At 52.6% G+C, this 25,970-nt stretch overlaps 1 protein-coding gene across 1 annotated transcript in view; it reads right to left on the bottom strand.

Annotated features, from left to right (window-relative positions):
* Positions 1 to 24,538, bottom strand: part of Cfap74 (cilia and flagella associated protein 74) — a 50,591-nt gene extending 26,053 nt beyond the window's left edge. Inside the window, exons 1-14 of the mRNA XM_074081574.1 lie at positions 24,424 to 24,538; positions 16,102 to 16,187; positions 14,735 to 14,816; positions 14,448 to 14,594; positions 13,429 to 13,527; positions 12,437 to 12,541; positions 8,214 to 8,387; positions 7,224 to 7,334; positions 6,730 to 6,832; positions 5,957 to 6,114; positions 4,459 to 4,660; positions 3,138 to 3,293; positions 1,950 to 2,123; positions 1,375 to 1,493 (exon numbers count right to left, since the gene is read on the bottom strand). Of these exons, the coding sequence (XP_073937675.1) occupies positions 1,375 to 1,493; positions 1,950 to 2,123; positions 3,138 to 3,293; positions 4,459 to 4,660; positions 5,957 to 6,114; positions 6,730 to 6,832; positions 7,224 to 7,334; positions 8,214 to 8,387; positions 12,437 to 12,541; positions 13,429 to 13,527; positions 14,448 to 14,594; positions 14,735 to 14,816; positions 16,102 to 16,171 (1,700 nt within the window). The 5' untranslated portion in view covers positions 16,172 to 16,187; positions 24,424 to 24,538. The remainder of the gene's footprint in view (positions 1 to 1,374; positions 1,494 to 1,949; positions 2,124 to 3,137; positions 3,294 to 4,458; positions 4,661 to 5,956; positions 6,115 to 6,729; positions 6,833 to 7,223; positions 7,335 to 8,213; positions 8,388 to 12,436; positions 12,542 to 13,428; positions 13,528 to 14,447; positions 14,595 to 14,734; positions 14,817 to 16,101; positions 16,188 to 24,423) is intronic.
* Between the last annotated feature and the right edge of the window lie 1,432 nt (positions 24,539 to 25,970).

The following is a 25,970-nucleotide window of genomic DNA, read 5'->3' as shown; positions in this document are numbered from 1 at the left end:
AGAAGAAGACGCTGTTAAGAAATGCCAGCTCATCTGAAACGGAACTTGGAGAGCTTAGAAATGAGAAACACAGCACCGAGACGAGACGCACAGTCAGCAACTCCAACAGCTGGTCAGACACAGCTGAACACGGGAGCTGGCGACACTGCACGCTGCCCGAGGAGCAGGATGGAGTGTGAACACCGGGGCATCGGGGTGACGGGAAGATTTCCCTGGAAGGAGCAGGGGCTTGGGGAGAGGCCTGGCCTTCAGCTCCAAGAGGCATAATAAGAGCAAGACAAATCAACCAGCTGGACGGGCAGCAGGACCCTAAGGAGGACAGGTTGAAAGCGGCTGGGCAGAAATCGGGGAGCCTATGAGGGAATCATGACCATGGCAGCAGCAGAAACCAGGAGGCAGGAACGAGAAATTCCCTCCAGGTCCCGAGAGAAATTCGAATCCAGCCTGGGGAGGAGGGATGGGGTAGCTGAGGTAACAGAGACCACCAACCTGGCCCTGTATACACCCCCAGGAAGACGGCGGGCGAAGAGCACACGGGTCAGCATGACCAGAAGGGAGGAAGCGGACATCAGCTTCCAGAGCACTCCTCAGGCAAGCCTTGAGGGCAGCTCAATTCTGGAAAATTGTAGGGAAAGGGAAAGAAAGGTCCTATGACCAACTTCCACTCGGCACCCAAGAGGACAGACAGACAGTCCTCTTGCACTGAGAGCACCGAGAGCCCCAGGCCAGCGCTGTGGGCTGCACCCACAGGAGCAGCCTTGGGAGGCCATGCTGGCGGGGGCGGGGGGAGAAAGTCGCCCCTGGAGCCTGAGCAGAGAGGGTGGGTTAGCGTCCTGCCCAAGCGGACCGTGCTAAGAGACACGAAAAAGTCATCCTGGGCCTCCAAAGCTGTCTGTGAGCCAGGCACGGCACTCAGGAGGCTGAGGCAGAAGGATCCAAGTTCAAGGATAGCCTGGGCTACATAGCAAGACCCTGACTGAGGAAAAACAACAAGAAAATCCAAGGCCAGTGCTGAGGAACAGGAGCCGAGAGAAGCACCACAGAAAACACAGCAAAGGGGGCAAAATAAAATGGAAAAGCAGAAAACGACAGACTCGAAGGGCTGTCAAGGAACGCCCAAAACCCGCCAAAGCAGAGTCTCCACGGAGGAAAATAACCCAGAGGCTGACTTTGTCGCAGTGACCGGCGTGCCAGCTGCCTCTCACCAACGTGAGAGCGAGAGGGAGGTTGGGCAGCTGGGCCGTGCGCGTGCACGGAGGGGGACAGGGCTGGGCTCAATGACCTCAACCTGAGGGGGTGGAGGAGCCACCTCCCAAAACTCCACGGAAAGTGGACCCCAGGGCTTCCGCCCAAACTCTGCAGTCTGAGCCTCACTCGATGTGGATGAAGTCTCGCAGGTCCTCGTCCACGCCCACCAGCTTGCAGTAGTTAATGGTGTAGGTGGCGTTGATCAACGTGACCTTCTTCTTGTACACCTTGCCAACGTCAAAGTCCTGGAGAAGTTGGAGGAGACGCCACGAGCCCAGGCCCCGGGCAGCAGCCTCAGAGCAGGTCAGGGGAGCTGTGGCAGTGGCCTTCCTGCCACTTTTCCTCCGGGTGCTGCTTGGGACCTTGCACTGACTAGGGAGAGGTCCCCAGGGAGGGTTCCCCTGAATTGAGGAGGGCCCCCCAGGGTTCACAAAGGGCGTGCTGAGGAGTCTGTCTTGTTAAGAACTTTGTCACCCACAGCAGGGGCATCCTGGGGTCCAGCGGGGTAGGAGAAAGAACGGAAGTGCAGGTGGCCGGTCTCAGCCTCACCCTGCCCCTCTGCGCCCGGTGACCTTGGCCGGCAAGTCAGTGGGGTTGGACTCCCTGGGGCTGCCTCATATGATGCTGGGATCTGCCCGGGTAGAAGGGGCCTCGCAGGCAACTACCCAGTCACACCTTCGTTGACTGTGGGGCAGGCTCACCTTGAAGTGGATGAGCTCGGGCTTGCTGTTGAAGGGGCGGCCTTTGAACTCCCGCCCGGACACCACCTGCTTGTGGACCACCCCGCTGCGCAGCTGCTCCACGGTGCGGGCCAGGATGTCCTTATCCATTTTGGTCCCGCCCACGGGCTTTCGGTCCACCTCCTCCTTGGGCACCTTAGGTTCACAAAGACAAAGGTCCATGCTGGTTCAAGGCCGAGCCTGTGGGCACCAGCAGAGCAGGGAAGGACTCCAGGAGTTACTTCAAGGGGCCCCAGCTTCATCCTGGCCCACGGACCTGGCAGGGTCCCGTGTTTCAGAGAAAGAAAAATGAAAGGAAAAGGAAATACCCAGGACTCAGGCAGACTTCTGGGAAGGAATGGCCCAGGGGAAATGTTCTGGATCGTTGGGTCAGGACGAGAGAAGGTTTCTGAAAAGTTCTGCAGGAAGCACTTTTCTCGAGTGGCCGTAGGAGTGAGAACTGCTCTCGGCCAGATGCACGGCCACTCTGTGAGCTGACGCTAGCAGCTGGAAAAGTTATACTTCAAGACAGACCCGAGATTCTCTTTCTGACCCTGGCTGCCCATACCTGGTCACCAGGTGGTCTTCCCCTGGCTCTCTGGGGTGGAAAGTGCCTGGTGCCTGACTGTGCCCACCACCTCCCTCCCTCCTGGTTGAGTGGAATGGTCAGCCTGGCCTGTCTTGTCTGCTGCTTCTTCTGAACCAGCAGAATTAAATAGATTTGCCTAGCAGCGATGGAAACCCACAAAGCAGAGGGGAATGAGCTGGGGGACAGACCCACAGCTGGTGCCTCTCCTCAGCAATCCAAAGGAGCAAGTGCTCTGGATGGGATGCATTTCTTGAAAAGGGCTGTTGAAGGAAGTTTGAGCTCATGCCTTTTTCTAGGAATGTCTCCCTGATAATAAGCAGACTGACGCAGGACAACCTTCGGGCCCTTCTGTCCTTAGCCACCCACAGCAGTGTGTGGTGTCATTGACCACTGAAGCCCCGGTGACGGGAAGGGGGGTTTTGGATCAACAGGAACAGGCCAGATACCTGGGGGCTCTGGGAAGGAGAGTGGGGCCTGGGGTTTGGAGGAAGGAGATGGTTGGGCAGTGGCTGAGTAGGGAGGCACAGCAAGGAAGGGCACAGACCAGGTGTGGCAAGGACCTGACAGAGGAAAGCTGTCACCTGGTACTGCTTGTAGTCTTCACTCCAAAGCCCGGGGATCTCTGGCTCAGCCAGCGTTTCCTCCTCTGCATTGGCCCCCAGGTTGGCCTGCACGGACTCGCTGGAGAGGGCTGTCAGGAGCCAAGAGGGCTCAGGGCGTGCTGTGGCTCCATACTCCTGTGGGCAGAAGAGAGATGAGCAAGACGTGGTCATTGTGGACGTGGTGAAGGCGCAGATGGGCAGGAAGAGATGAAAGCCCACTCGGCCTCTGACGGCTCACATCATTCTTCCTGTTCTTCTGCTCTTTACAGAGAGGATGGCACACAGAGCTTTGTAACTTTTCCACTTAGAATTTAACACGTCTGTCTGTACCCTCCCAAACGCTGTGCTACAATGCTCAGCTCTTTTTTTTTTTTTTTTGGTGGGACTGGGGTTTGAACTCATGGCTTTGTGCTTATAAAGCAGTCCCAGATATTTCTGTTGATAGGAAATCATTCTGATGGGTGGATGTGCTATGATCCCCCCCACCCCCTCCTCTGGTGTATACTACCTCAAATTCCCACTGATAACCCCCAGGCCTGGCAGAGCCCCATGTGAACCCCAGGAGGGGTTCCTAGAACTGACTGGGGGCTCAGACCTCATCTGAATGCTTGGGCTCTGTGCCAGGCCTGCAGTGGGCACCATGGCCTGGAGGACAGAGGATGGGACCTGCTCCTAGCAGAAGGGGCTGAGGCTGCAGTGCAGAAATGTGGGGTGACCTTCTGGGGGCGTACTCCCTAAGGGAGGGAAGGTGTGAAGGAAGGGCCAGGAACATGGGTTTTGAGGGGCGAGGCTGAGGGGAGCGACTCACAGACACACAGGGAGCCTGGAACAGACAGACCTAAAATTCCTGAAACAGGAAAAGGCCTTCTATGGTGCACTAGATGCACAGGAAGACCCCACAAAGGGCTGTACCAGGCAGACTGGGGCAGTGGCTGATGTAGGGAACTGGACTCAGGAGGGGCCATCCCTGCCCACACCCTCAGGGAAAGATGAACTAGAAGTAAATCCCCAGCCCGGGGTGTCGCCTACACAGGCCCTATAGAGCAGGCCCTTGGTGTGAGTGAGACCAGGGTGAAAGGAGGTATGAGGGACTCCTGGTAGCAGTGATGGCTTGCTGTGGACTCAGTGGCACACAGGCCCCACACAGGGCTGACCCTACTCTGTACCTCGGAACAGGTGAGGGCTTGTCCCAATCCTATAGAGAAGTCACTCCGCTAAGGCTGAGAGCTCTGAGCACGGCCTCCTTCACACTGGGCTTGGGGCTCATCCCACCTGCACCCGCAGGTAGCGCCTTGCTTGCCTGTGTGTAAGTGGAGACGTTTGTCTTCCCCTCACAAAAGTCGGAGATGTAACTCCAAGTCTTGTCTCTCAGAGTCTTTCGGTTAGTGGTTTTGGCAGGTGATGGATGCTGTTTCTTCTTCCGGTTTTCTTCCTCGGCTTCTTCTTTTAAAATCTTACTCACAATCTCCTGCCTCCGGAGTTTTTGCTCTTCCTCGAAGGCCCTGGGGGAAGGAGCCACATATCACTTCTTGGCACCCACAGGCTGGTGCCTGGATGGCCACTAGCTTGTTCAACCTTCTCTGGCCCCTGTCCAGGAGCTCAGGTTCAGCCTAGTGGTGCTCTGAGGCAGGAACATTTGGTCTTGGGTGAACCCTGGCCCCCAGGTAGAGCAAGACACATGACCCCTAGCAGGGCTGCCAGGCCAGAGACGTTAGACTCCAACTCCAACCCTGCCTTGTCCAGTTCTTCTCTGCCTGGCCTGGCCCAATCTACCCATCACTCACTCACTCACTCACTCACCCAGCCAATAGCCCACACACCTGCTCACTAACTCACTCATTCACTCATACACTTGTTCACTCACTTTTTCACTCAACACTCTTACTCACACACTCATTCACTCGCATACTCACTCATGTACCCCAGTGACTTTTCACTGGGCACTGCCAGGCCTGCCCAGACACAATGTGGACAGCCAGACAGGCAGCAGCAAAACCCTGGTGGTGACTGCAGGTGCGCAGCGGTATTGCACTCACAGCTATGACAGCCAGAGAAGGACGATGTCCCTGGTGAAAGGATCACATGCTCCCCACCACACAGACTCTTCAGTGACCAGTAGGGGTCCAGGATTGGGGAGAAAAAAGCTGGGCCCTCCAGGATGAGGACAGCTTCAGGCAGAGGCACCAAGAGGGTGGGCTAAATGGAAATTACTGGAGCATCGCGTGCAAGGTACAAGGACAGACAGGAGGCGGCCTCTTTGGAAACACACCCACATGGAGGGGGTGGAGGAGGCAGCAGTGGGCACTGATCTGGGGAGACCAGACAATGAAGCCAGAAGGCAATGTGTGAAGGACAAGCCCTGGGCAGCACCCAAGGAGGAGAGGGCCACAAGGGCCCAGGAACCTGCTGCTGTCCCACCAGGAAGCCAAGTGGATTGAAATGAGGAAAGAAGTCCCCAGTCCAGGACCGTGTGCTCCTAGAGACTCCCACAGCTGGGCAGAGTGGCTCTGCAGAGGGCTGTGGTGCCAGGGGCTGGAAAGGGCACAGGGGGCAGAGGGGCAGGGCTGGCAGCAGGGCATGGAGGGAGGAGTTGGGGTGATCGGCCAGGGTGGATCTCAGTCAAGGTGAAGAAGGGGACCAGAGCAAGGTGGGGAGTACTGGAACCCTCTTTCCATATCCCACAGCAGCTTGTGGTGGGAGGCCTGGGCAATCAGCTTTGCTCATTGTGATGGTGGAGCCCCCATTCTCCCTGCACCCACTGCCTAGGCGGGGGTGCCCCCCAGTCTCCCAGCCCTCACCGTCTTTGGGCCTCCAGCTCCTGGCGCCGGCGTTGACAGGAAAGATGCTTGAATGCATCCCCGCCCTGGGCCAGGATCACCTCCTTCTCGGCTTGGGCCTTCTGCTCAGCCACAGCTGCCCTGGCCTGGCCCCAGGCCTGAAACTTCCGCAGTGTTTCCTAGGAAGAGGGAACACTGAAGCCACAGCACCAGCACACGCTCCCGTCCACATAGAGGCAGACCTGTCCTTGGAACGGGTGCCCTTAGATCAATGCCACCTCCTGGGGATCCCACTGCAGACAGTTTGCAGACAGCCAAAACGCTCCAAGGCACAGCCCTGGGGGCCCCTGGAGCCGGTGTGGGGTTGTCGGAGTGTCTGGGCGTGTGGTCCCCCCCCCACCCCCCGCAGTACCTTCCCTCTAAGCCTTTAGGGCACTGTGCCTCACCAGTCCCTGAACCACCTTCCTTCCTGACCCTGGCCCCGGCCCTAGCACAAGGCCTTGTGCTCTCCTAGGCTACGTGGTGGTACTGAAGGCATGTGGTCATGTCACATTTAGAGCTGTGACAGCCAGAGAAGGACGGTGTCCCCAGTGAGAGAGCCACATCACGTTCTCCTCTACCCCCAGGACCACATGAACCTCACTGGACCTGGGCAGAAAGGAAGCCTGTGATGGAGGCTCAGTGACCCTGCAGGGAGTGTCTAAGCGGGCTGGTCAGCCCTTGACGGGAGCCCTCAAGAAGCAGGGCCCGTGCCCGCCTGGATGAGGCGGGCACTGGGGCACAACCGTGCCTACCCGGTTGGCAGTGATACTGTTCTTCAGAGCCAGCACGGCGTCCATACGCCGTTTCATCTGCTCGCGGGACTCCATCTCCTCCTTCTGCTCTCGCTCTCGAATTCTGGAGAGAGGTGTACGTTTTTAGTAGGGACTCCTGCGAGTAACCTGGTGATTACAGAGAGCTGTGGCAGCCTTAGACACTGGTCACTTCCACCCAGGAAGTAATGAGCGACAACACCACAAAGGTAAATGGAGAGGCCCTGTCGCCCAGGGCCAGGTCAGGAGGACACATGGCTGAGAGTGCATTGTCTTGACCACAGGGCCTTGCTGTGTCCCATCGTCCTCTTCCAAAAACCAGTGGCAGCTCAGAACTAGAACTGCAGATCTTCTGGTTTCTGATGATTAGGGGATAACTTAATTTAAATACTGGGGAATCTCAAAATGAAATCGAGGGGCTTGCATTCTTGGATTCCTCAGAGGCATCGACAAGGAAGATTGGAGAGGGAACGCACCGTCCCAGGGAGGCCTTCAGGAACTTCACTGCAACCTTGTGGTTTTTCTGGGCGTCTTCCACCAGCTTCTGGTGTCTGAGCCCCAGCTCCTTCTGCATGTGTGTGGACTTCCTGCAGCAGTACGGGGCAGAGGACAGATAGCGCAGTGTCACAGGACATCTATACTGGGACTCCTGCACTCAGTGTCCATCCTGCAAGGCTCGGGTGAGGCCAGGATTGGGGAACACTGTGAAGGGTTGACACTACAGGTGACACAGATGTTAAAGGAAGTGCTGCTGGGGGCTCCAGAGTGAGGGAGCCTCCAAAAGTGGGGTTTGGTCTGGGCTTGGCAAAGGCCTGGGAGGGGAAGAGAACAAGAGAGATTGCGTTTAAGGGAGAGAAGAGACCAGGGACCAGGAGGAAGGGTGGGGCGAGGACTCCAAGCGTCTACAGCCAGGGTTAGCCACACAGGGAGCAGTACATGTGGCAGTGAGCTGGCACAATGGGGGATGGGGTAGAGTCAGGAGGAAGCTGACTGTTGGGCGAAAGTCGGGACCCATAATGAGGGGGGTGGGGAAGCCAGGTGTGCAGCGCAAGCCTGGGGGATCCAGAGGAGAGAGACTTTCTCTAGGGCTGCGGAGGGCAGGATCCAACAGTCCTGAGACCCTAGGGGACATGTCTGGCAGGTGGCTGAGCAGGAGGCAGGGGCTGCTCCATGGCTCATGTATGGATTGCACTCCAAGGCTTAGGGTGGCAGAGCAGCCAGAGAGCAGTCTGGCTGGGGAGGGAAGAGGGAGTGGAGGAAGCAGGGGTTGCTTGTTCAGGGATGCTGGTCCCTGGCGTCTGTGGGCACTTAGTACTCAGCCTGGGAGTGGCAGGGAGCCTGGACAGGGCCAGTGGGACAGATGCAGAGAGTGGCTGTGAGCTGGATCTGGGAAGCCCTGATAGGGAAGGCAGAGAACATGGCAGGAGCCAGGCTGGGACCACGGAGCAGGCATGGGTGCCACTTACCGGGCTCTCAGCAGTCGGTTCCTCTCTGCCTTTCCCAAGGCCTCCTCCTCCTTGTAGAGCTGCTGGACTGCACGCGCCTGGAGACACCTGTCCCTGGCCTCTGCTTCCTCTTGGTTATACTTCCTGACATCCTCAAACTGTCTCTTCTCCATTTCAATGTGCCACACGGTGTTCCTTGCAAACAAGGGGCCACTTGCTGTTTATGGTGGTACTGGGGTTGAAGACTCAGAGCTGGCCCTCTGTGGAGCAGCCACCCGGGGGATCTGGGGAGGCCTGGCACTAAAGTGTGACAAATATTCCAGGTGGATGATGGACACTACCACCAACAGGTCAGCTCCCTCCTCCAAGGGCCCCCTTGGCCTAACAAATTGGAGACAAAAGTCCCGCTGCCTCGCCTCCAACCTTAGGAAGATCACAGTCACAGCAACTCCAGCCTGGGCTACAGTCTGGCCCTACACTTCCTATGTGCCCTTGGGCACTCACTGGGCTGAGCACTGGGTCAGCTAGCCATGGTGGGCGTTTGGGAGGGTGGCTGTGACTATCTTCTGCAGGGCTGGAGAACCCCTGGAGCTACCAGTGTTACCAATGCCAACAATGCCATCCCCGAGTCTTCAAATGCCAGGGGGTGGGGTTCACCAGCCCTGCCCAGGGCTAAGGCTGGTCCTTGGCTGGACAACAAGGGACCTGGCTAACCTCTGGTCTTGGGTGAATCTGTCATTGACTGTCGAGAGCACAGCACCCCTTGAGCTCCCTGAACAACTCAGGGATGTTTCTGGCTTATCTTTTTCTTTTTTTGGTAGTACCGGGGTTTGACTCTTAGGACCTCACGCTTGCTAGGCAGGTGCTCTGCCACTTAAGCCAATTTTTGCTTTTAGTAATGTCTCAGGTAGGGTCTCATTTTTGCCCAGGGCCAGCCTCAGGTCACAATACCACCTATGCCTAGTTGGGATTGCAAGCTTGAAACACTACCCCCCACTTCTTTGTTGAGATGGGGTCTTGTTAACTTTTTGCAATGGCAATTCTTCCCGTCTTCACCTCCCAAGTAGCTAGGATTACAGGTGTGAGTCACCTTGTCATAGAACTGCTGAGCACCCACAGATCCACAGAGCTGCCCAGCACCCACAGGTCAACAGAGCTCAGCTATAGAGGCAGTGGGTGCTGCTTCCAGTGAGACCCAGCAGGGGTGTCAGAACCAGGGCTTCTGGGCCTAGTACTGCCCTTCTCAGAAGCAGCCCAGCCATGTAGGGCGCAACTCCTAGAACAGGGACCAGCTAGCCTGCTGTAAGGGTCCTGATGGCCAGAGCTCTTAAAAGACAAGCATCTAACCCATAGGGTTGGGGACCAGGCCAGAGGCCACCTGGATGGGGCTGTGGGGTGCTGCCCAAAGATACATCAGGGAAATTAGGGAGGCTTTTTATTGCATGTAAATTAGACCTAAATGAAGCTGATTGAAAACAAAGGTGGGCACGGTGGCACATGGCTGTAATCCCATATAATCTAGGTTGGAGGCAGAAGGAGCTCAACTTCAAGGCCAGCTCTGGCAATGTTAGAGGGACCCTATCTCAAAAACAAAATACAGGCCAGGCATGTGATTCATGCCTGTAATCCCAGGTATTCAGGAGGAGGAGTATTGCCTGGGGAAAAAGCTAGTGTGATCCTCATCTGAACAAGTAAGCTGGGCATGGTGATGCACTCCTGCTTGGGGTGAAAATGGGAGACGGTATGCAAAGAAATAACTGAAGCAAAAAGGGCTGGCAGAGCGGCTCCAGTGGTAGAGCAAGTGCAAGACCCTGGCTTCAAACCCCAGTACCTCCAAAAACAAAAAACAAGAGAAAAGGAACCAGGCAGGGTAACAGCAGCTATGCCACATGGTCTGTGTGAGGAGGACAGGCAGGTGAGGGGTCAGGGCTGGGGGAAGGGGTGCGTGAGTGGTCTGGGTACCTAGGCAGGTCTCCCTGTGGAGGAGGGAGGAGGAGAAACCTGGATCACAGACGTGAGCGTGGGTCTCCATGTGGACAGACAGGAGGACACAGGCACAATTCCTGCCTGTCTCCTGAGAACCACTTGTCACCGTGAGGAGCCAGGGCTCCTTGGACAAATAGCTGGGCCCGAGACTGGGGCAGCAAAGAATGAGGGGGACCTGGGGCATCTTACCCTGCCAGGAAGAGCTTAAAGGATGGCAGACACACGTCAGCCGACCCAGGAGCTGGTTCTAAGGGTTCCACTGCCAGATTCAGGGTGGCCAGCGCGCCAAAATAAACAATGACAGAAAGGGCTGTGAGTGACCGAGTGAAGGAGAGCCAGCCCATGCCGATGGGAGAGAGCCAGCTCACATGTGAAAGAATGGCGGGTCAGACACCACCTCTGATGGCCCTGTCACACCTGACTCGGGCAGCAAGGTCCACAGTGCCAGCACTGGCTTCCAAGACCCATGTGATTCCCCAGACCCCAGTCATCTCCCACAGGCTGCACTGCAGCTTCCAAGGGGGCAGTGAGGAGACTCTGCCCACACCCACCAGGATGGGGCCAGTGGCCATCGTGGCCTCCTGAGAAGATGCTGACAATGAGGCAACCCATAGAGGACATTCATTCATGGGCCTGGGATCCTCAAAACCAGCACCAGGGAAGGCTGAGGGTTCTCTTGCCTTGGGGAGATGAAGGACCTGAGACAACCAGATGCCCCACCCAGGAGGGGCTTCTTCCTTCAAAGAAATGTCACTGGGACACGGGCCAGGGGACACATGGTCCTTCAGAGACAGGTTTCTGTATGTTGCCCAGGTTGGCCTCACACTTGAAATCCTCCTGCTTCTGCCTCCTCAGTGCTGGGATTACAGGCACGCACAACCACGGTTGGCCTCTGCCATTTTTGTATCACTTCCTTAAGTTTCACATTGCTTCAAAATAAAAAAAAATAGGTTTAGTTTTCTTTTTTAGAAGCAAATGGGTGGTCATGGCAACCAACAGAGATAGGATCTCCAGGGATCTTGCCAGCCCTGGTGCTGGTCTGTGGAGAGAGGAAGTGCCAAGTGCCCACCAGGTGTCTGCATTCCCGCTGGGCCACAGATGGACTGACCTTCTCTAGCTGTGTGCCACCCTGCCTTTTATGTGGCTGCATCATGAGGTCAGCTCTGCCCTTCAGTCCATGGGTCCCTGGACACCAGCTTGGATTGTGATTCATTATACCAGAGGAAGGGGATGGGGTGTTTGGTACCATGAGGACTGGCCATGGTGTGCAGCGACAGCCGCGGCTGTGGCGCTCACGGTCAGGGTGGCCTGCAGGTGTTCTAGCTCTCCATGAACCTTTCCCCCTCACAGGCTGGAAAGCTCCCAAGCTTGTCTGCTGGTCACCTAACAGCAGGGCTGTGATCTGGACCAGTGGCCAGGCAGCAGTCCTGTGGCTTGTTGGGCTGAGGGCTCCGGGGAACTCTTCCTCGTGTTAACAGTGAATTGTTCAGATTCTGCGCAAATACCCTTTCTGTGTAAATCTACCAGAGGCGGTACTGATACTTATAGCCCAAACTCCGACCAGTAAAGTACAGAACTTTTGCAGCTAGGCCAGGTGCAGTGGCTCACACCTGTAAACCCAGCTACTCAGGAGGTGGAGATTAGAAGGATCTGAGTTTGACACCAGCCTGGGCAAACTCCATCTCAATCTATAAGCCAGGCATGGTGGTGCACATCTGGGATCCCAGCTATGTGGGAGGCCACAGGCGGGAGGATGTAAGTCTGGGGCCCGCCCCAGGCAAAATCATCAGACCCTACCTGAAAAATAACTAAAAGCAAAAAAGGACTGGTTCAAGTGGTAGAGTGCCCGCCTAGCAAATGCAAGGCCCTGGGTTCAAACCCCAGTACCACCAAAATATCAAGCAGCTGTCTCTGTCCTGTGGAACCAGGGCCTCGTAACTGGCAGGAAGCCACAGCCCCAGTCAAGAAGCCCTCAACCATGGTGCTGGTTGTCCTGTGGAAGCACCAAGCATAGGAGACAAGGAGAGAGGGTGAGAAACGGATCTCGCTGTTCCTAAGATGGTGAACACTTAGAAATATGAAAGTTGGTCCTGTCAGGCACTGCATCTCTATGCAGTTTGAAGGTGAAGAACAAAATATACCAGTCTATTCTTCATCCTCAAACTAGGCCTGGCCCACCGCTGCTCTGGGCTTGCATCCTGCTGCCTCACCAGGGCTGACTCCCAGCGCTAGTTCTTTCCAGGCAATGGCTGACTTACTCGCTCTCCTTCAGTGTGGTTGTGATTTTTGACTGCAGGTCTCTCTCGTTCTCCAGCTCTATGTGCAGGCGTCTGGATGCAGCCTGAAGACGGCCCACAGTTGCCCTGGAGCACAGCAAGCAGGGCAGGACGAGCCTGGGTCAGCACTGTGGTCCACCAAGAGGGCTGAAGGCAGCCTGGCCACCTGCCCTTGGCCTTCTCAGTTTCAGAAGCAGAGCCCATCTGCACTGGCCGACCAGAGGCGAGGACGTGTGGTGTCCACAGAAGGCTCTTCCTACATCCAGTTCCCCTCACCACAGGACCCCACCCTGACCCTGTCACGCTGTCTCCGCTACCGGCCTCTCATTCTTCTCTTAGTTTCCTGAGCAGGCCATGCAGGCCTCAGGCCCAGGAGGGACCCAGCACACTTGCCAAAACGCTGCCAGGCCTTCCTGCTCAGAGCTACGGTGAACCTCACTTCGTCCCTCTTCCATCCTGAGATGCAGCTCTCCAGGGTGCCACCCACCGTCCCAGGTATGGCCAGTGTATTATGGAGGGTGAGCAGGTGTCTCTTCAGTGCTACCACGGTGGGAGGGGGGCAGCCAGGGTGGGAGGGACTTCTTCTATGAGAAGAGTCTGAGTGACACTGACCAGAGGACCTGCACGGGGACACAGATCAGAGCCCCTGCATGTACGTGTACTGTGGGTTTGCAGTTGCTGTCAGGCCTGCATCACTGGTGGACACTGGGCTATGGTATCCCACAGAATCAGCTGGGTTTATAAAACCCACAAAGAAGCCACTTCTGTCACGGTGGCCAGGCATAGAGCTGCGTGGGCTCTGACACTTGTGTGTTGGGTTGTCTGTTCCCCACCGTGAAGGGACTGTCTGCGTCCACCTGGCTGGACACAGTAGGTGCTTAATACCCAGCTTGAGCAAGGGAAGGAAGCTTTATGGTACAGTGTGACCATGACCAGTGTGGTCCCACCCGGCCCTCGCCACCAGGATGACCTACATATTGTTGGCCTCTCTCTCTGCAGCCATCTCGGCTGTCACGCTCTCCTGCTGCTTGCTGAGGAGGTCCATCCTGTGACGACAAGCACTCAGCTCCTGTCTGGAATGGGGAAGCGAGAACTGGGACAACAGTGTCCTGAAGCTCCAGCCTTGGAAGGGGGCAGCGGGCTGGGCAGAGACCAGGTCTTTCCTGGGGTCTCGCTATCAAGTGACAAAGAGCACCTGTTTTCTGAAAATCCTGTCAAGGGGATCAGCTGTGTAGCTTCCCCAGAGGTGACGTGCCGAGGTGGTGAAGGGCAAGGCAGGAATGGAGTTAGCCTGGGCCTGCGGAAGTCAAAGCTGACCACAGCTGCGCCATATGGGCCTGGGCCAAACGCTGGCCTGTGACTTTCACCTCCGTTAAAAGCAACAGAACAAACCCCAAAGGCCAAGCCCTAAGGGCCACTTGGAGGACAACAGGGACCAGCAGTGGGAGGTGCTGGGGGGGTGATACAGGTGACCTGGTGTGCTGAGGTCAGGCACAAATACGCTTCTGTTGGTCAGACCCTGACATAGCCAAGAGTAAACTGTCACGATCCTGCATTTGCTTTCAAATAATTCAGAAGAATCACAGATCTAACCAGCGCGCTGTCATGCTGGTGGACAGCCATCTGTTAGTTTCCATCTTTTCTGTACGTTTGGGACTTTTCTTCCTAGATGTTAGGGAACATCTAGGTGTGCCTGCTGACCAAGCTGGCAGAGGAAGGGAGCATAACCCTGCAGACCAGGCACCAGCGAGGCCCAGCCCAGCAGGCCGGGGAGGCAGGGGGCTGCCCAGTAGGGCTTCAGCTGCCTGGCTCCATGTAGGTGACTGAGGGCCTAGTGGGACCTGGGAGGACCTTGGTTCTCTGGGAACTTGACAGGACGGAGGGAGGGAAAAGGGGGCTGAGGCCCTGGCAGGACTCTCACGCTGCACAGTGGGGAGCAGGAGGCAGCTGGGCCACAGGGGTTTTCTGTTTGTCCCTCGGCCAGCAGGCTCACCTGGTCTTCTGAAGGAAAAGGTCTTTCTCTTCGTGTATCTGGTCCAGGAGGTCCAGGCTCTTCTGCAGGTGAGATAATCGGGCTCTGTCTCTCATAGCTGTCGTCTTCTTCATTTTCTCAGCATGGGCTCTCTGCTCCTTCACTGAGCTTGGAAGGAAAAGGACAGAGGCGCTGCCCACGCCACCTGTGGCGCTCAGCGTGGCCTTGGTTGGTCTACGCAGGGCGGATCCTCATCCTGCTGTGCCCCTGAGGTTCAGGGGTGAGGGAAGCTGCACCCCGATAATTACCTGCAGGATCCCAGGGCGGTGGCATCTTCCCCTTCCTGAGGAAGAAATTCCACCTCAAACTCTGGATCCTCTAACTCGGCTCCTAGAAATCAAGGTGATAGTTAAGCAAGAAACTGCAGAGCCGGGTGCTTGTGACTCCCGCCTGTAATCCTAGCTACTCAGGAGGCAGTGATCAGGAGGATCGAGGTTCAAAGCCAGCCTGGGCAAGTAGTTCACCAGACCCTATCTTGAAAAAAACCCTTCAAAAAAAAAAAAAAAAAAGGGCTGGTGGAGTGGCTTAAGGTGAAGGCCCTGAGTTCAAGCCCCAGTACTGCAAAAAGGAAAAGAAAAAAGAAAGAAATTGCAAAGCAAACATTGAGTCTGAAGTTCTAGGTAAATTCTGACCAGCTCAAGCTGGATGGCCAAGTTCTCAAAGAGTGGTGCAGGGAACCCTGGGCGTCCCCCAGACCTCTTCAGAGGTCTGCAGATTCAAACTGTCCTCACGACTGTGGCCACACTTGTTCTTGTTTCCCGTGCACAACGTGGAGTTTCAGAGGTGGCGGGACGTGGAGATGCAGCTGTCCTCTACTGAGCCAGCGCCTCTTTTACTTGTAATAATAATTGTTGGCATTAAAATGTTTCAGCTTTGCACGGTAAATGTGGAAAGGTTTCACCAACACACGTGCAAAGGCTCCTTGGGGCTCCGGCAATTTCTAAGGATGTAGGGGGGTTCTCAGAGAAAAACTGTCAGAACATCGTCTGAAAAGCATGGCTGCAGACTTCCAGCCAAGCATGTCCAACTGAGCTATCGGGTTTATCTCCATGTCCTTGTCAAATCTGCAGAAAAAACTGACAGGGAATTTAAACGGTACCAGTCTCCCAAGTCAAGGAGGATGAGAAAGGGAAGACGGGTGAGAGGTGGAGCGCTCCGGTCGGGGGGTCAGGGACAAACTGCTCTCACCCTTCCTCACAAATCCAGAAAATGTGCCGTGGACAGGGAACCAAATTTCCAGACTATGATGGCTGCCTGGGGCCCAGCCACAGACCTCAGAAAAATTTCAGATCATCAGTAATGTAAAAACGAAAACCTGAAAGCTCCCAGGAAAAGAAATAAAAATAGGTCACATTCAAAGGATTGGGACAAAAATGGCGTGTGATTTCTGTGGTGATGCTGGGAACTAGAAAACCGTGGTCAACCACTTTCAAAAACTCTCAGCCATGACTTATCTTTTCAACAAAAGACAGTAGGGTAAGTTCTCTCCTTGAGAAAAATGTGAATCCAGTAGATACACTCTCCCGAAAATAAAGGGAATTAAAGAGCAACCAAGAGGCACACGGTGTCTTTCTTGTCGCTGGGACTCGTGTTATCTGGAAAGGGCTTTTATTACCATCCTCGGTGAGAGGGACGACGTTCTCCACAAACTCCTCCGCAGAAAGCAGGCTAGCAATGTCTTCCATACTGGGAGACAATTAGCTGTAAAAAATTATTACAAAATACAGATTAATAAAATCATAGATTAAAAAAAAAAACCCATGTGAACTTTGTAAGAATTAATTGGCTGGATGAGGTGGCAGAAACCCATAATCCCAGCACTCAGTTGGCTGAGGCAGAAAGATGGTGCATTTGAGGCCAGCCTAGTTATAGATTGAAAACCTATTTCAAAAAAAAAAAAAAAAAAAAAGGCCAAGGGCTGGGGATGCTGCTGATGCTGGAGATGTAGCTTGGTGATTGAGTGTTTGCCTGTCATGCACAAGGCTCTGGGTTTGATCCCCAGCATCAGGAAAAAATAAAATAACATCAAAAAAATTCTTTTATAGAAACACATAAGAAAATGAATAGACAGGGCTGGTGGAGGGGCCCAAGTAGTAGAGCGCCTGCCTAGCAAGCGTGAGGCCCTGAGTTCAAACCCCAGTGCCACAAAAACCAAACCAAACAAAGCAAAGCAAAACAAAAAGCAATAGAATGAACAGACAAGCCACAGACTAGGAAAAAAAATATTTCTGACAAAGGTCGTGTGTCCAGAATACACAGGGAGCTCCTAAATATCAACGATATAAAGCCCAAACTCCACTTTTAAAAGGTCAGACTTTTACCCACTCACAAACTGGGAGGGCAAATCCATTCTTTCAAGCGGGAGGAAGATTACTAAGTGCCCTGCAAGATGCCTTAAAATTCTCTCTCTCAAGACAATTGTTTCTTTGTAGCTTTTTTTTTTTTAGACAAAAGTTTCTGTGGATTTTTTAAAAATAAATTAACTGTCATTGGTTTATTAGTAATTTATCCAAGTAACATGAGACATTGAGAATATTTTTAGTGAATTATTCTGAAACATGCTAAATTAAGCAGTGAAAACCACACCCTCTGCAAGTTTAAAACCATGTATATATATAATTTATGCACATCATCTGGAATTATTTGTTACTTTAATGTCAGTTGTGCCTTCCCAGTATTGATAAAATGTTTGCTTCTATAAAGTGGTTTTTGTTGCTTTTCTTTTTTTTTTTTTGTGGTACTGGGGTGTGAACTCATGGCCTCCTTGCTTGGCAGGTGCTCTACCACTTGGGCCACAGCCTCAGCCCTTTTGCTTAGTTTTTGTCTGCCGATTTGTTTTGGTAGGATTGAGGTTTGAACTCAGGGCTTCACAATTGTAAAGCTGGCGCTCTACAGCCTGAGTCATACCTCCAGTCCACTTTGCTTCTGTTTGCTTCGAAGATGAGTCTCACAAAGTATTTGCCCAGGCTGGCCTTGGACTGTGATCCTCCCGGTCTCAGCCTCCCAAGTAGCTAGGATTACAGGTGTGAGCCACCCGGCGCCCGTCCTTGTATACATTTTTTCAAGCCATGTTCTTGTTTCTTAGGAGCACACAGGAGTGCAGTCGTCTATGGAGATGCGTTTTCAGGAAACCGCCTGGCGGAATTCAAGTGCCATTTTGCACCCTGCAGCAGTGTGAGCGCCCATGTCTTTGCCAGCACCTGTATTGCAGGTGTTTTTATTCTGGAGTGAGCAGGGTCATCTCATCACGGCTTAGCCTGTGTCTCCCTAATGACGATGGATGCTGCACCAAGTTTCACAGGCTTATCTGGGGTTTCCAGAAGATACTTCCAAAATGGTCAAACCTACTTGGCTCTATGCTCACGAGCTCCTTGTGGCTGTCACAACATAGCTTTGTTAGGTGCCTCCGATGATGATAACCTATAGGTGGCACCAGGGACAGGCTTGGTGGCACCTGTCTGCCATCACACCATACAGGAGGGTACGCAGAAGGGTCATGGTCCAGGATGGCCTGGGCATAAACACGAGACCCTATCTGAAAAATAAACGAAAGCAAAAGAGGCCGGGAGTGAGGCTCAAGTGGTAGAGCGCCTGTCTAGCAAGCGTGAGGCCTTGAGTTCGAACCCCAGTACTGGGGGAAAGCAATTGGGACTGCATGCAGACAAGTTCCGTTTTAAACGACCCCATGGAGTCGTGTACACGTTGAGTGACAAGCACGGGTGGCAGCTCCACGCTGGTGTTCACCCCCCGACTCCTCTTGAACCCTCACTAAAAACACTGGGAGAATTCTTTGCTTTCAACCCACAGACCCGCACGTGAGGCAGATGAGAGGAGAAATGACGGCAGCTGAGGCGAGGCTGGGAAGTGGAAGGATGGGGGTGCAGCCCACAGATGGAGGCCGTTGCGTGGGGAGACCCAACGGCGTGTAGAACCCGAGTGCCACACTTGTGCGAAGGGCTCATGGGGCCTGGGGGCAGCAGCATCGAAAACCTTACAAAAAAACCTAAGGGGCCACTTAGGAAATAAACCAGGCCCAGAAGGACAAATGCCTTGTGGTTCCACTCACGTGTGGGGCCCAAAACAACCAAGTTCCCAGAAGAGTGGCGGCCACAGGGCGGGGGCGGGGGACCGAGGGCCGGGTCATCTTAGCCCTGGTACCCAGCGTGAAGGACAAACTTCCTAAGAGTCCTGTGTGCTTTCAAATGCCGAGAGACCATGTTCCAAATGTCCTCGTTACAGAAAGCTAAGTTCCTGAGGTGACGACAGTTACCTGGCTTGACTTAATTATTCCACGTGTGTCCACGAATAACATCGCTTTGAAGCCCGTCAACTTACAGAATTCTAAATCGTCAGCTTACCATAGAAAAGCCCACAGCAAGCATCATGCCTATCGTGAGTATTAAAAGCGCTCCTTTAAGATCGAGGACAAGGGCTGGGGGTGTAGCTCAGTGGTAGAGCACCTGCCCAGCATACACAAAGACCTGGGTTCGATCCCCAGCACCACCAAAGAAAATAAAAAGAAAAAGATTGCAAACAAAACAAGGGTGCTCACCAGAGCCACTTCTCCATCCCCGTGTCCACTAAATCCCCAACCAGAATGACCAAATGTAACAGAAATAAGAGGTATGGGGGCAGGAAAGAGTATTATTTTCAGGGAATATGATCTGTGTGTATAGAAAATCCAGGTGACTATATGGATGAATTATTAAGATTATTGAGACATCTTAGTAATGTCACCAGATACAACTTCAGTAATAGAAAATCAAGTGCACTCCATGTACCAGGACAGATAAGGAGAAAATAGGATTGGGGAAAGCTGCTACTTACAAAAAAAAAAAACAAAAAAAAAAACCCCATGAAATACTTAAGAATAAACACAGCAAAAGACGTGACGATTTCCAAAGATGAAATGATGAAACCCCGCTGGGTGACATTAAAGTAGACCTACATAGGAATAAATGGAACAAGTGACCCAGTTCCTTTAACAATAAATGTCGCAGGGAACGAGGGAAGGGGCCGTTTCAGATTAAAAGGGCCTTAGGGACAAGTCCACCACGTGTGGGGACTGTGTTTGGCTCTTGGTTTGAGCAAACAACCCTAAGCAAGGACATGATTCCTGAAAATCTTCACAAACTGCTGTTCAGTTTTATTTATTCATTCTTAATTCAGTTATTACTGCTAATTTTGTTGGGGTTGACAATGATTTTGTGGTTATGCTAAAAGTAAGTCTTTCACTTCAGAGGTGAAACTAAGGCTTTAGAGGGATGAGAGGGGCATGGAGTGGGGGGGTTTCCACGACTCTCAGGATTTCCGAAATAAAAGCTAAAGAAAAGATAAAAACCCTAAGCAAACAAACAAATAAATACAGTAAGGGCAGGTTCAGGTATGGGCGGTTCACTGCTACGGAGAAGGCGATTTCACAAAACCCCACAGAGCTCCACAAGCGACTGTGTATACCCATTAGAGAAAGAAAAGAGCGAGAAGCCTCTCTGGTGGGTTTTACAATTTATATGGGAAAACAAAGGCACGAGAATAGTGCTGAGGAAGCGCAAGGGAGAAGGGACCTCCCACCAGTACTAAGGTTTATTCTGAGCGTATAAATTGGGACAGAACTAACGGACTGGTGCTGCTTGGTGCAGAGGTCTGACTGCTCAGCAGCGGCTGAGGAAGGCGGCTGAGAAACTGGACACCCACCCCCTCCAAAAGTCAGCTACTCAGCAAAACGTGAATTAAAGACAAAACTCTACCCCAGGGGAGAGGGTAGGGGGGCTTCATGACTTCAGGGTAGAGTTGCCTCCACCTGCATGAAAAAGTTCTTATCAGATGGCACCATGAGGACAGAAAGAAAAACCAGAGAAGATGATCACGGAGCAGCCCAAGGCTTAACGTGCACATCGAGTCCATGCAGAAGCACAGCCATAACACCGCAAACAGCTTGGTCAGCCTGTATGGCGACCACATCCATTCGTTCCTCTGCTGTTATTAACAGTGCTGCCTCCTGGATGATAAAACCATTTTGTGGTAATGAACCACGAAAACTTGCTCAGTATCATTTGTAATGAGGGAAAGGCAAGTTAAAGCCTGGGTGAGGTATTGTCACAGCCATGGGACCATGGATGGCCTGGCCCTAACAGGTGCTGGCAGGGCGGTGAAGCCATGGGAGGCTCTGACATCCAACAGTGAAGCTGGGGCTTTCAAAGCACCTGACCGTAACTAGCAAAAAACAACAAAAACCCTCACTCTCTGCTCTTTCTTACTGTTTTTGTAACAAATTCCCACGCACTGGTACCTTAAAACAGCCTAGATTTATTATCTCACAGTTCTGGAGGTCAGACTGAGCTAAAACCAAGGTGTCCACAGTTGTATGGCTTAGCTTGACGTGACTACAGCCATCTGGAGTCATCGCCGCCATGACTGCTCTGAAGTGACACCTAGCTGGTTCTTCCCGCATGGTTTCCCAGCAAACGATAATAGATGAAACCTTCCGAGTCACATTAACAGGTAGCAGTTAGACATGAGTGATGGGGGCTACACAGCAGGAACCTAAAACATGGAGAATCCTTGGTTCAGGGCATATGTGCTGACAGCCCCGATCTCTCTTTCTCGTAGTCTGCTTGCTCACACGCTGCAAGTTAAATTTGTCTTGACCTAGGCTTTTGGCTCTACATCCTTGTAAAAACACCTGTGAAACACGAGAGACCCGGGGAAGAACAAGAGGAAGGAGCCCTGGTGCAGACCAGTGAGGAGAAGGCCTGATGTCTCAGACTCTCCTCAAGACCAACCTTGCTCTGAGTCTTCAGATGGGTCACAACTTCCATGTCCCTGCAGGCCTGTCCTGGGAGGGACTTGATCCTCCAAGCCCCTTAGACTTCAACAAAGCCTGTGCCAGGGTGTGAGTGTCGTTCTTAACTTCTCTTTCTGAAACCTCTCTTTTCGGAGGCTTTTGCCTTCGAAAGTACCTTTTCTAGTCAAATAAGCTTTACTGTCATTAATAAACTTTGCTGTTACTTTCACTATGTTTTTCGTCTTGCCTGAAATCTCTTGATGGACACAAGAACAGAGATGGTTGTGCTGACCTTCCAGTAGCAGTCATGGGGCCTTACAACCGGATCCTGGCTATAGGGTGCACTTGGCTCAATATGATCTTAGATAAAACAGGTGCGTTCCAGCCAGGATGGCCACCTCTGTTGTACCCCATCGATGCACCCCTCCTTCTGACCCAAACTGTAGGCCTCAATCTGATATTGCTGTCATTCAGAAAGGCCCCTGTTATATTGCAGCGTGTGCGATCCTAGACTACCCGCCTCTTAGCAAGTGGGGCAGGTCCTCAGACACTAGGATGGGTTGTTCTGGAACAGCCCTCCTTTTTGGAGGTGCCTTTTCCACCTTTTTCAATTCTTGGCTCCAGGCCCCATCTCACCATCTTTAAAGCTGCATGTCAGCTGAGTGTGAGGCTTTCCAGTTCTTTCTCCTGCCTCCTCTACCACTTAAAAGACCCTTTCAGTTTGACTGCACTGGGCCCTGGAGATGGCCAGGGCCACCTCCCTTCTGAAAGGCAGCTGATAACCGCCCCCCCCCCCGCCCCGAACTCTCCTTAGCAATGGAGCCTCAGATGTTCATGGGGTCAGAGGATCTGGACAGGTATGCCTCAGGGCCACTGTTCTTCAAAAAAATGCCCCTCCTTGGAGGGGGCAGACAGAAGCTCTCACAGGTGGCATTATCTTTCTGTGACTGCCATCACAAAGCTCCATAGCAGAAACTTGTTCTCACAGTCTAGAGGCCAGAAGTCTGGATTAAAGTGCCTGCAGGGCTGTGCTCCCTCTGAAGGTGCTCGGGAAGGGCCTGTCCCAGGCTTCTGGTAGTTCTCTGGTTGTCCAATGAAACTCCAATCTGCTCATGTCATTCTATGTGAAATTTTATGGTTTTTTTTTTTTTTTTAAGGTGGTACTAGGGGTTGACTTAGGGCCTCACACTTGCTAGGCAGGTGCTCTACCACTTGAGCCATTCTGTGAGCCCTTTCTGCATTTTTTTTTTTTTTTTTGAGATAGGGTCTCATTTTATGCCTGGGCCAGTCTGGACCTGGATCTTCCTGTTTGTGCTTCCCTGAGTAGCTAGGATGACAGGTATGCACCACTTTACCCAGCCATTGGTTGAGATGAGGTCTTATGGCCTTTTTGCCAGGGTTAGTCTAGAACCAAAACCCTCCCAATCTCTTCCTCCTGAGTAGCTAGGATTACAGGTTTGAGCCACTGTGTCTGGCAACAAGTTTTTTTTAAAAAATAAGGACATCAGTCATATTGGATTAGGGGCCCACCCTACTGCAGAATGACCTCATCTTAACTACTTGCAGCCAACAACCCTATTTCTAAATCAGGTTGCATTCTCAGATACTGAAGGGTAGGATCTCAACAAGTGAATCTTTTTTTGCTGGGTGGGGTCTTGAATGCAGGGCCTCATACATGCTGGGTAAATACTCCACCACTAAGCTATATTCTTTGCATGAATTTTGCAGAGACACAATCCCACTCATAACACACATACTAGGGATACATGAAGCTTTGCAGAGCAGCTGTGCTCACACAGCCTCTGGGCATGATTGATGCAGGGATGAACCAACGCTAGCCATGCACAAAAGTGTGGATGAGTGAGGATGGAACCTCTGACACTGGGGAGGAAAGAGGACATGAAGGCGCATGTCTTGCTCTTCCTTCTCCTTTTGCCCTGGGTGGGACAGGTCAAGCAGCACATGCAGTAGCCCAGACATGGATGTCAGTGCCTGGGAAGGAAGAGGGCAGCTCCAGGGAGGTAAAGGGAGTCAGAGCCCAGAGGGTAAGGTAGGGGTCTGCTGTGAGAGCAGAGCAACACATTTGCATAGCTTTGAATCACCTTCTAACAAAATGCCTGTTAATTACAAATGGAAGAATCAGTTATGTGAGGGATGAACCACTGTGACCACCTGCAGGGGGTGTGGGAGGAGGTGAGCAGACCACAGGTCACTTCTGTGACTCTTGCAAAGATGCATAATGAGAGTTGAATCTTCAGAAAACATCAGACAACCCAGTGCAGGGACTTTGGTCCATAACCTTCAAGGCACCTTAGGTGACTAAAAAGATATGCTGACAATTTGGAGCAAAGTGTGATCCTGGACTCAATTCCTTCACTTTGGGTAACTTATGGGATCAACCTGCAAAAACGCTTGACAGACTATAGGGCCAGGCATAGTGTTACTAACGACTTTGGTGGCTGAGTGGTGGCTATGGTGGACGATGTCTTCCTATGCACTGTGTGTTACAAAGTATTTGGTGGTGACACCTTACTTAAGGTGAAGGCACCTTACTCTCAAATGTATCAGGAAAAGTTTCGTGAACGTGCAACTTTTATCTAAGTTTGGGGATGTTTCAATTTTTTTTAAAAAAAGAATATACACAGTATTCCTCCATTTATATAAAACTTAGTAGGTGAAACTTAACCTCTGTTTAGAAATACGTTTGTATTCCTAAGGAAATTAGAATCACAAAAGTCAGCTCAAGGTCAGTAAGGCGAGATGGGGGCGGTATGACCTGGGTATCTATTGCTTGGTTGTGGCAGTCGTGTTTGCTTTGTAATGCACAGACATGAATTCATGCACCGTCTTCGTGCAGAGCGTATGCACTAGTGAATTCTCAATTGCGGATACCTGAGCAACCCGCCCACCACCTGGCTCAGTCCTTGGCTTCCAGTACAGGTTTAAGGACTGTAAACTAGTGTTCTAGTTTATAGAAAATAAAAAAAGACAGGCTCCACTTCCAAAGAAAGGCTGCAGATATTAAAGGCAGATAGGGTGATGAGGCTGGGGTGAGCCGCGCTGTCCCCACCTGGCTCCGGCTCAGGCACCTGCGGGTAGAGACGCCGCACCAAGGCCGGGCGGGGGGGGGGAGCCGGCCGTGCCCACACCCACCTCTCCAGCAGGTCCAGCGGAGAAGCTCCGGCGACCGTCCCCGGGCTACGACAACAACGGCGGGTCGGCGGCGGCTCGGTTTGGACACGCGTCCCCATGGCAACGGAAAGCTCCACGGCGGAGGGCGGGGACAGCCTCCCCCGCGGCGTGATGGTTCGGTCCCGGCAGTTTCCGCGCATGCGCAGAGCTGGGATCCCGGGCTGCTGGGCGGAGCCCGGGGAGAACAGCCCAGGACCGGGCAGTGCGCTGTGTGGTTTGGCCCACGCAGGCCCAAGTTTGCGTTAACTGCTAACTTAGAAGAACAGCACCGTTTGCACAAAAGCCGGGACCTCCCGCTCCACTTTGTGAACAGAAGATGGGCTCAATGTCCCCGCCCGGCAGCGCCCCGCCTCTCCCCTTACACCTGACGCCTGCCTGGGTGTGACCCCCACTTTGGGTTTGCAGGTGCGGGGGCCGCCCTTTTGTCGCTTGGAGCGAATGGACGTGTCCCCTGCCCTTCCAGGCTGCATCAGCCCCTCCTGGTGCCCCGAAAGGCCTGTCAGCTTTACCTCGGGATGGAGATGGCTCGGCCAGGGAGCCCCCACTTTTCCTGCTCGAAGTCCTGGGCTGGGAGGTGGGGTGCTCGGGGCAGAGCACTTGTCTACCACCTCAAGCAAGCAAGCAGATGTTGGGCTTGAGGAACAGAATTGAACCCCGCTCATTATATCTTTTTTTTTTTTTTTTTGGTCTACTACTGAGTACATCCCTAGCTCCGTTATAGATTTTTCTAAAAGAAATTATACTTTTCTTTCCCACCCAAATGATGGAGTTTCTTTCTTATCAGCTTTGCTTCTCTGGACCTTTCCGATTCATGATTAATGCACTTTCTACTAGAGAAGGGAAGGACAAACACTGAAAGTCCCCAAGTCCACAGACAGGGAGCTGGTAGAGGAAGACCCGAATGCAGTAAGTACAGTTGTCAGAGGCACAGGGTTCACTCTGTGCCCGACCTCCAAAACATGTTGCTTAGTGAAAAAAAATCAAGATGTGGACAGTGTGCAAAGGATTTTATCTGCCAGGGGTAATAAGGATATACATGTGTATTTTCTTACATTACCAATGCTTACCAACCAGGGGCGGGAAGGCAGAGTAGAAACTATATTTTTCTAAGTGTGTATACATTTGGCAATAGAACTATATAATTATAAAAGCCAAAGATAAGCCAACATAGAAAAAAGAGTCCTAAAAATTGGAAACAATTTGGACCTAACTGTTCAAGTTAGGGTCTTAACCATTCGGAAAACGATCATTTCAAATGACTCTAAAACCCAACAGTTTAGAGCTGGGCATGGCGGTGCACACCTGGAATCCCAGCACTTGGGAGACAGAAGCAGGAGGACACCAATATTCATGGCGTGTTGCTATTATTCGTAGTAGCCACAAGTTGGTAACATCCCAAATGTCCATCAGTAGATGGGTGGATAAGCAAAATGTAAGATATGGACATGGATATTCAGTATTAAAAAAGATTAAAATTATGATACATACTACAATATAAATACATCTTG

Source organism: Castor canadensis, chromosome 7 (assembly GCF_047511655.1).
Source record: "Castor canadensis chromosome 7, mCasCan1.hap1v2, whole genome shotgun sequence".
Classification (NCBI taxonomy): domain Eukaryota; kingdom Metazoa; phylum Chordata; class Mammalia; order Rodentia; family Castoridae; genus Castor; species Castor canadensis.
This window is presented reverse-complemented; position numbering and strand designations above follow the sequence as displayed.